The sequence below is a fragment of the Neopsephotus bourkii genome, unplaced genomic scaffold (assembly GCF_033783945.1).
Source record: "Neopsephotus bourkii isolate Nb327-2 ecotype Australia unplaced genomic scaffold, CSIRO-AGI_Nbou_v1 NB_894, whole genome shotgun sequence".
NCBI classification, from domain to species: Eukaryota; Metazoa; Chordata; class Aves; order Psittaciformes; family Psittacidae; genus Neopsephotus; species Neopsephotus bourkii.
Window position 1 is genome coordinate 487,714 of NW_026901388.1, and position 10,868 is coordinate 498,581.

General features: G+C 37.0%; 1 protein-coding gene across 1 annotated transcript in view; it reads left to right on the forward strand.

The window, feature by feature from the left end:
* Nucleotides 1–9,955, forward strand: part of LOC133214481 (uncharacterized) — a 55,076-nt gene extending 45,121 nt beyond the window's left edge. Inside the window, exon 2 of the mRNA XM_061357392.1 lies at nt 8,918–9,955. Within this exon, the coding sequence (XP_061213376.1) occupies nt 9,019–9,858 (840 nt within the window). The 5' untranslated portion in view covers nt 8,918–9,018 and the 3' untranslated portion in view covers nt 9,859–9,955. The remainder of the gene's footprint in view (nt 1–8,917) is intronic.
* Nucleotides 9,956–10,868: the final 913 nt, after the last annotated feature.

The following is a 10,868-nucleotide window of genomic DNA, read 5'->3' on the forward strand; positions in this document are numbered from 1 at the left end:
TGTAATGATGAATCCATGTGACATCCCAAATCTGTAGCTGATGTTGGTGGCGCTTTAGTTGAGCTTCAGCAATAAATGTTATTTGGTCTCAAACACAAGACACTTGTGAACCACTTGTACCTGCACAACTGTCTGGCTTTTACTTCACTTACCCTTTGGAGATGCTTTTCTTTCTTGGAAACCCTAACCTCATCTTGCTTTCCTTATGTTCTATCAGAACCCAGAGATGGAGAACCCGTAACTGGAGATGAAAATCTCATCTCCATCTTCTGAACATGTCTCAAGCCAATCCCTATCTGCACCATCAACTGAAGAGATCACTGACAGACCTCTAAATATAACACTTCTATAAAAACTAACACAAATTGTCAGTGTAATATTTCCTTCTACACTTTTTTTTTTTTTTTTCCTGTAATTGCAGTTTTGAATTAGAAGTTACATTCTCCATTGTTTCTCCGGTGCTGGCACAAATTCATTTCTGTACATTCGAACACAGGAATCGTTACTGGGACAACCATGATTTAATGGTTTAAGAGTCTGAAGGCTTGTGACTTTCCAGACACCTGCAGATTTCTTGTGAAGTTTGATATTTTTTTCATATGTGTGAAAAGATATTGTCTCCTGAGTGTGCGTGTGTCTGTGCACTCATGTGTGTCTAGAACTGATATATAAGCGGAACCCGCTTGCTGGAACTCTGAGGTTTTGCTTTTAGAAATGTAAAATGTGAAAGTAATAGTTACTACTGGGTGAGAGTCCTGGGTCATATTATCAGAGAAAGGTGCTATGAAAATGAGAAAGCAGTAGGAATGTCTTCTCTGTGGACAGTGCATTATGGTGGGCAAGCACTGTCTATGAGGTCTGAGATATATTTCTCCCTGCTGTACCTTGCTCTTGACTCATAATGAAAAAAGAGCTGGGTACTATTAAGAAAATATTCTATTCACAATAAATTCACTTCAAAATGTACTATGGCATCAAATTATGACTATAATGATCATTATTTGAAGGACATTATTTCTAAATATCTTTATAATTAGAACAAGTATAAGTGGATGGGCTGAGGAGAAATATGAAATAATGAGAAAGAGAATAAATTCTGTTTTTCACTTATGTAATTCAAACTTTAAAAAGTTATGCCAACTATGTCCAGACTTTGGCCTTCTCATGGCAATCCAAACATTTTACAGAAAAAAATGTTGAACAAGATTTTCTGATTCACTTGGAAAGAAACACTGAACTTTTCACTACTGGGCACATTCCATAAGAGAATTTTTAGTTATTCAGGATTTGTTCTGAGTATGAGCAAAATACAAAATTGTTTTTTCCAGATCTGCTGGAGTGCCTTCTTGTGTTGACAGATTATTTTGCAGTGGTATTTCTACTCAGATTTCCAAAATAGAAAAAAAAAAAAAAAAAGGTTTGCTTTTATTTTCTGGTTGGTTAATAAAAAGCAGTGTGAAAGCAAACTATTCCAACTTGGAGAATAATTTGTGGGGTAAGAGTACTTAGGAAATGTTGAGCAAAACAATTTTTTTCATACTATGTGTACAGTTGCATTATTAAAGGATATGTTATTACCACATTGCTTCATAATTCTTATTGAGATGAAAAGAAAACAAGAAGAAGGAAAAGAACAAAAGCACATAGGGATTGTGCTAACTCATTTCTTGACTCATAATCATATCCCACAGGAAAATTCTGATTTGTTACTTTTTAGTATTATACCAAATGTGTATGGTACAAATAATATTAATATTTCATATAGGAGTCATGGACAGTGTAAATCACCATGGGTATATTGCTATGCTGAAATTCAGATTGTTTAACATGAGAAAAGGATATCCTTAGTCCTGATGGGTTTCTCCCTGTAGCTTATTTTCCTAGTCTTTATGAATATTTTGTTTTCAACATGTTCTGCCAAAATATTCTCCAGGTTTTGTTACAGCTTGATTTTCCCAGCTCTTAAAAGTAATTCTCATTCTCATCTGATGGACTCCAATAGTAGCAATACAGAAATACCTGGTTTTAAACTCAGCTACAAAAATACCTGCAAGTTTGAAACAGGAATTGAGCAACTTTTGTTCCTTTGCTCAATGATTTGGATTTCCATCATAGGGTTTAGCTTGAATGAAAATATTTATGTTTTGTCTTACTCTTTAAAGACACAAACATAAAATTATGAATTAAAAAAAACTCACCAAAAACCCTATGAAAGCTCCTAAATTTTATTGAATCTTTACCTTAGGTTGTGGTTTTAATATTGAATCCTCCTTTCTTGGTTGTTGTTTTCGTGCTTTATAAGGAATTTTAATGAGTTCAAGTCAATCAGTACAACTGAAGGTTGTAAGAATTGTTAGCTATAGTCACAGATTACAAAAATGAATTTACATTGGATTGAACAATTTCTTGCATAAAACTTGCTAAAACTGTACTTGCAGATCTTTGGGACTATTTAGTCTCTACCACTGTCTATGAGTTTTCTCATTCCACTTCATTCCGTCTTCTAAATACACCTCATTTCCTCACCAAAAAGCTACCATTTAAGAGAATCTATGCAAACCCACACATCCTCCAAAATCCCATCCTGAATTTCTAAACTGAACAAATTTTCTTCTCTACTCTCATTTCTGTTCAAAAGAACTCTAGCTAGCACACCATGCAGAAGTTGGCTCTGATTTTTAGTATTTTTTTCTGTTTCTTTCTAATTATACATACATGCTGTAAGAAGAAAAAGATCCAAAGGATGAAAAGCCTATAATATTACAGAGTTATAAGGTTCCCAAGAAATGTTAGATCAATGCTGACATACGGTGACTTTCCATTATGCTGATCTTTTTTAACTTCCTAAAATATGCTTAATACTTCACGAATCTTACCCAATTATTTTATTCACTTCATCTGGATTTCATTTTCACTTTCTAGTGGTAACTGGGTCTTTCTGGCAGGCACAAATAATTGAATAAACTTTAATTAGAATACTCCAGGTAGGGATGGTTCTTTAATGATGGCTCAGGAACAGGGCCTTTAATCCTACAAAGCACTGCTAAAGGTCTGATGAAGCTTTTGTGAGTTTGAGGGAAAGGAAAAGTGGATATCACATATATTTTACACATTTTGTAAAATATATGTGCATATATAAACATGAATGATCTTACAACACTGAAAATATGTTTCTGCTTAAACTTACAATTCTGTCCAAAGAAGCATCTTTCAAATTTACTTTGGGTATAGCTTTTGCTGAAAGAAAATCGGGAAGGGGAAACAGCAAAGATTTCTCTCATACATACCAGGTTCCCTACAGAACCTCCATCTCATCACTGAAACATAGCTGGTGGGACCCATCTGGCAGATAGGATCAGTTGCTTCTTTTGAACTGTACTCAATATGCTAGTAGGAGTATTGTTTGTCAAGTTTTCTTTTTTCTTCTTCCCACCCCTTTCACTATCTTGTGCATTCTTTCTTTTTTTTTTTTTTATCTTACTAGCACAGCCAAGTGAAATGTTCTTTAGTTCTAGTCTTTGACTAGGAAGGATCAAAAGCCTAAACAGTGACAGAAGGAGACTTTTTTTTAATGTATTATTTATATTTCAGCAAAAAATGTGAAGCTGAAATAGAATACTTACTGAACAGTTCTAATCTATGACAGACTGTCCTCTTCAATAATACTCAAGCAACCAGTTAATAATAAAAGATAGTGCACAAAGAGCAGTGCAGAATTTTCTGCTCCTAATCTCCCATCTAAATGCCAATAGACATAATTAACGTGCTCTGAACACATGCCAATTGGCTGTAGTTTGTAAACAGGTTTTAAAATACTAAAAGTATAGGGCCTAAGGAATCAGCAGCATATTTTCAAAGCATGGCATAGAATAAGTTTTTTTTTTTGTTTTGGGGGTTTTTTCAGTTTGGTATTTTGAGCATATATTCAGAACTTTGATATTAGAAACATGTTTTCCTAATAAATAAATTGAAATAGCTTTTCTCCCCCTAAAATTATCAACCCTTGTTTCAAGAGTAAATGTCAATAAAACATCTCTTGAAAACTTGTTTTTCCATTTGATCTAATGCATTTCTGTCTGGTTTTGGTTTTTTGACTTTTTTTTTTGTTTGTTTGGATTTGGGGTTTTTTTGGTTGTTCACCTCAGTTTGGGTGAGTAGAAGAAGAAAATACTTTCATGCTCAGAGGAAAAATGTCCATTAAATAAAAAAAAAGGGTGCACATGACTTTATTGAAGGGAATTAAATATGCTTGGAAAGAATTTTCAGAACTTTCTATGGAAGAGGTTCCTCAGGCTGGAGAGAGCAGGAGAAAAAAAAAACATTGTGTTGTTAGGAAACATGTCATATTGAAATTTTTCCCCTGAACCCATAAATAGAATAGAGAGAATAAAACTGTTTATTTGCCTTATTTTCAGTCACACACAGCTTGTTATCCTGGAAGGGGGAAGAAGGGATACATATGCAAAAAATAAAAGGGAAAAGTTATTAGATACGATCATTTTCCACACTCTTTCTCCTTTGTACTTTAGTTGATATTTCAAATTTAGGCAGATACAATAATAAAGTAGATTGAAACCTCCAAATGGGGTATTACAGATGTCTTCTTCACAAAACATTGTTAATACAGCAAATGCATTACAGCAATATATATATTTGCTGACACAGGTAAAATTGTTGGCAGTCTTAACAAGCAAGCTAATGTCTGGATACACAACTGATCTGTACAGTGGATGGTTCTTCTCCTTTTCCTAAAGAAAAGGAAAAGCTGAATGATGAATCTCATCAACCCATCATAACTGACCAAAGTTTTTGATGAACAGAACTTCTCTTGGGGGAGGGGGGGGAAGGGAAGGGATAAAGTTTAATGAATTAATTGAATGAAAAAATCAGTTTCATTGGAAAAAAAAAATTATTTTTTTTTTAATAATCTAATCCTGGCAAGGGTACCAAGTGAACCAAGTGCTGAAATCTAGTCACAGGAAAAACAATCTGCAGTCCTTGCAAACATTTTTAAGCAAACAAACACAAGATGACTTTAATTACAGGTATATCCTGATTAAATGTGATAACTCCCTCTTACAAGATCTTCTTCTGCCCATATGCAATAGAGACTACATATAGCATGTTCTGCTTCATTTCTAATATTCAATTTCTATGCTCTTTCAGATCTGGCAAAAAAAAGTGCATAAAATGGTCACAATTAAATGAAAATAAAATGTTACTGTTGAAGTGTTCTTTCCTTTGCATGATGGAAGAAATAAAATGAAGGCTGACTGAAATGTTGATTACTTTTATTATCTCATTATTCATTTTTATCTAGATCTTATTAAAAAATCCAAACAAAAAAAAACCAAAAAACAAAAACCCAACCCCCCCCAAACAAAACAAACCCCCGCATCCTAAATATCAAAAGAAAAAAACACCCCACCATATAATTTCATTGATGTCATATAATTTCATTAAAAGAAAATACTTTGTAACATGTAATCCAGTAAAGGGATCTCCCTACTTCTACTAGTCATAGGAACATCTCTAGTAATAGCAAGCTACATTAGTACTGCTAAAAGTATCAGAGAGAAACATCCCTGGTCTTCAAAACTCAGTGGGACAAATGAACTCACGTCCTCACTCCTTAGCTTACAGCCGAAGCTGCCTGGGGCAGATAGCTTTGATCTCACTGCATAGCTTGTGGTCTGAACGTATATGTGGTGCTTTTGTTTCTGCAGAAGTTGTTCTAGGTTTGTTTGGTTGGTTTGTTGTTTGAGTTTTTTTTTTGTTGTTTGTTTGTTTGTTTTGTTGTTTGGTTTTGGTTTTGTGCAGCTCACAATGTCTGAAATAATATGTGGTCTTACTAAAAGTAACATGTTAAACATATGAAGCTTAGGTTTTTAGATGTTTTTCCTGACATATGGCATGAGGGTGCCTGGCATGAAGGGTACAACATCTGCTAGGATTCTGAAGGATGACTTGATATGTGGTCTGCCATACCTTGTCGGAACATGTTTAAAATACCTGTCAGGATTTCTCTTCCCAGAACTACTCCCACATCAAGTTGAACTCCAAAAAGAAAGGCTCACCCTTCTGATGTGTAAATTGCCTGGGGAACAGGACCTGGGAATAAAATAGGAAGCTCATTTGTTCTTTTATTTTAGAACTACACATGGACAAGTAGCTGGGATACACTGTAGCTGTGTAACAGTTAATATAATTCTAGTAATCAGCAGTTCTCCAGAGTCCAGAGCCTGTTGAAACTATTCTGAAACTGTTAAAGATGGAAAGTTCTTTAGAGATTCCCAACTGCTGATTTATCTTGCTAAAACCAGAGACCACTGAAATAAAGCATATTAAATCAATGTGCATTTCCTACAGAGGTGCTATAGTGAAAGACTTAAATGAAAAGATAAGAAAAAATGTGCTAGCCAATTTTTTTTTTCAATTCTAATTAGTGTGATCATTATTGTATGCTGGGTAGGACAAGAAAAGCTTTAACTGAAATTTCTGCAGATAGGCAAGAAAATGTATTGGAAATTAGATTAAAATATTAACAACTTCTAAAGTTTAAAATAAATTTGGGCATTCCTCCATGTCAAGATAAAAGAACTTAGACTCCAAAGAACATAGACTGAATATCCCGTTTCCGCAGATTTTAGATTTTCGGTAGTTTAACCTTTGTTGAACACTCTCTTACCCCTGGCTCTTTTGTAAAAACAAAGTTCATATTTTTACACAAAATATTCCAAAGTAACAAAAATCTTGCATATTCAGAATTTCAGGATGAGTCAAAGCGATGAGTAATGCCACATCTGAGTACTCCCTTGATCTAGACCTTTTGTCTTATGCATTGCTTGATCTGTTAGTTATACACACACACAAAGCACTGAGGAGACATTTTCACAATCTAAGAGATTTAATATTTTGATTAACCTCAACAAATTTGCAAATGCCTGGAAAATTTCAAGCATATGGACTCGTGACACATGAAATCAGGCTGTCCCAGTAACAATCACTGTGTCCAGATGTATAGAAATGAATACTCACCAGCACTGGAGAAGCAATGTCACATTAGAATAATGTAACTTCTAATTTAAAATTATAATAAAAAAGTATATTGGAAGGAAAATTGCACAGTTTGTGGGTATTGGCTTTTGAGGTTTTTTTAATACAAGATGCATGGTAACTTTCCATAGGTTAGCCCAGTAATACTGTGATGATGGCATTTTGGATGCTGCTGTGGAATCTTTCCTGTGGAAATATTAACTTGCAGTTAAGTTGATTGGTTGAATGCAGTTTCCATAACCACTCAGCAGGTGTTTGGTCAAGATATCCTGGCTCCAAAGGGATAGCCATCCTCCTGGGCTTGATGTGGGGTCTTTGCATTAAGTGTTTCCCTGATGTAATGTTCTCATACTTCGGGCTTAGAAAGTGTTTCCTTGATCAATTAGACTTTCAGCAATTTATAGTTCAGTTCTCTGGTTTTATTCTAGATATAGAAGATTGTATACTCTTACTGACACCTGTTGGTATCTAGAATGGGATGAAGCCATGGCCAAGGAAGAAACAGCCCTGCAATGTGCATTTACCTTCAATATGCATATCCATGTATTCAGTGTTTATTTTCACATAACAGGTCCCGTTGGACAGTTTCTGTTTCTCCACAGCCTATTGCAAAAAGTCTAGAAGCTTTTACTCATTTTGTACACACAAGCATAGCTATGAGGTGAGTTGAAGGTGAAAGATAAGAAAGGAGCTTTAGTTAATTGCATTAGTACTGGCCATTGGAAGGAGGGAGAAATTCAAGAGAAGCTGGTGCAAGATTCTGACCAGTATCTATAAACAAGTGTGAAATATTTGTAACTGAGGTTCCTCTCTGTCAACATCATTGGAGTAGGAACTAAAACAGGTTTCTCTTTCCAGGTGTAAATTTCTCAGCTGTTAATTTGAGTATTCTTTCACCTCTTCTTTCTTAAAATTATTCCATCAAACTTGAACAGAAGGGCTTGAGAGCCCTGGTCTTTGCTGATTAGTATACTCTCCTGAGCGGGGGCAGCTACAGATCTATACCTGTTTAGACAAAGCAAAGAATCATGGCCAGTGTTTAAAACATTCTGGATGAGTGCTTTTATCCTCTGAAAAGAGGCATATCAACATGATGTTTTGAAAGAAGGCAGAACTCTCTACCTCTTGCCAAAGGATACCAAGATTCCAGGTTCCAAATGAAGTCTGTAAATCCTTAGTGACACATCAAATCCTCAGACACATCACGAAGTGGGGCACTTCTGTCATCAGGAAAAGAAAAGCTTTCTCCACAGAGACTGTGCACAGCAGGCTACACGTTATGATGCATTTTAATTGCTGAAGTTGTTTCTAAGGCAGCAACCACAAGTTGTAATATGAATATTAATTACAAATTATTTGCAAACAAACAAACAAACCCATCCTCCCCAAAAAAATAATGACAACAAACCTCTTCTGTCCATCATATTTGAAAAATCATGGCAGTCAGGTGAAGTTCCCAATGACTGGAAAAAGGGAAATATAACCCCTATTTTCAAGAAGAGGAAAATGGATGATCCAGGGAACTACAGACCACTCAGTCTCGCCTCTGTGCCTGGCAAAATCTTGAAGCAGATTTTACTGGAAGGCATTCTAAGGCACATGAAAAACAAGAAGGTGCTTGGTGACAGCCAGCGTGGCTTCACTAAGGGGAAGTCCTGCCTGACCAATTTGGTGGCCATCTATGATGGGGCTACAGAAATGATGGACAGCGGTAGAGCAGCTGACGTCATCTACCTGGACTTGTGCTAAGCATTCAACACTGGCCCACACGACATCCTTGTCTCTAAATTGGAGAGACATCAATTTGATGGATGGACCGCTCAGTGGATAAAGAACTGGCTGGATGGCCAAATGCAAAGAGTTGTGGTCAATGGCTCAATGTCCAGCTGAAAACCAGTAACGAGTGGCGTCCCTCAGGGATCGGTGTTGGGACCGCTCTTGTTCAACATCTTTGTCGGTGACATGGACAGTGGGATTGAGTGCGTCCTCAGGAAGTTTGCCGATGACACCAGGCTGTGTGGTTCGGTTGACACGCTGGAGGGAAGGAATGCCGTCCAGAGGGACCTTGACAGGCTTGTGTGGTGGGCTGATGCCAACCTCATGAAGTTTAAGCATGCCAAGTGCAAGGTCCTACACCTGGGTCAGAGCAATCCCAGGCACAGCTACAGGCTGGGCAGAGAAGAGATTCAGAGCAGCCCTGCAGAGAAGGACTTGGGGGTGTTAGTCAATGAGAAAATGAACATGAGCTGGCTTCAGTGTGCACTTGCAGCCCAGAAAACCAACCGTATCCTGGGCTGCATCAAAAGGAGCGTGACCAGCAGGTTGAAGGAGGTGATCCTGCCCCTTTACTCTGCTTTTGTGAGAACTCACTTGGAGTATTGTGTGCAGTTCTGGTGTCCTCAACATAAAAAGGACATGGAAGTGTTGGAACAAGTCCAGAGGAGGGCCACAAAGATGATCAGGGGACTGGAGCACCTCCCATATGAAGATAGGCTGAGAAAGTTGGGGCTGTTGAGCCTGGAGAAGAGACGGCTGCGTGGAGACCTCATAGCAGCCTTCCAGTATCTGAAGGGGGGCTATAGGGATGCTGTAGAGGGACTCCTCATTAGGGACTATAGTGACAGGACAAGGGGTAATGGGTTAAAATTTAAACAGGGGAAGTTTAGATTGGATATAAGGAGGAAATTCTTTACTGTGTGGGTAGTGAGGCACTGGAATGGGTTGCCCAGGGTGGTTGTGAACGCTCCATCCCTGGCGGTGTTCAAGACCAGGTTGTACAGAGCCTTGGGTGGCATGGTTTAGTGTGAGGTGTCCCTGTCCATGGCAGGGGGGTTGGAACTAGATGATCTTAAGGTCCTTTCCAACCCTAACTATTCTACGATTCTATGATTCTAAGAGAGAATGCAGAGGAGAAAAGTCAATGCTACTGTTGTTACATGATATATAGGAAGTTGTGTGCCTACTTTCATAACACAGATGTCTGCAGCCAGTTAGGATTGGCAATATTTTGCTTGTTAGGATGACTTAAAATTATTTTTCAGATTAAAAAGTAAGTTTCACTTAGACTTGTGCTTCTATGGACTTACTATATTCCGAATGACTTAATAGGTTTTGAGTTACTTAGACCTTGCATTACATTACTAAGGTATTTCAGACACTTTGGATCCTAATTTCTAGAAAGTGAATGGGACAAATAAAGGAAGACAATATGTACCTAAAATTAAGATTTTAGGTATACTAAACTACACTGCCTTTTACTAGAGCAGTTAAACATCTTGATTTTTGAAGTGCTGGAATCTCAAAATTGTTTTGGCTCTCAATGGAATTATCTTGCATTTTCTTCTTGGCAAAAGTAAAGTTCTGCAAATAATTGCACCATCTCTTTGTTGTAAGCAGTACTACAGTGCCTGTTGAGAAGCATATGTTCAACACAGTGCAGAGTTCTATTAATGCAGCACCAGTGTCAGATATTTGGCGGCTTCCCAGAATCAACTGACAGCATTGTCTGGACTTTGTATATTTAATATAGCTTCTCTGCACTCTGAGGAATATGTGACTTGAGCAATGGAGCTACTACAAATCCCAATATCCATCCTCCCAACAATAAGGAAAAAGCAAGCTATTGTGCACGTCTGCTAAAACTGTATTTTTATTTTTAATGAACTGCAAGAGAAAGATATAAAATGTTCAAATTTTATTTAATTTACAAGTTTGGATTTTTCAGTGTCCTCTGTCATCTGAAATGCTCTTTCTACTGCTACTGCTGCCTGCAGTCAGGTAGATTTTTCCATTCTGCGGGTATCAACTTTTCT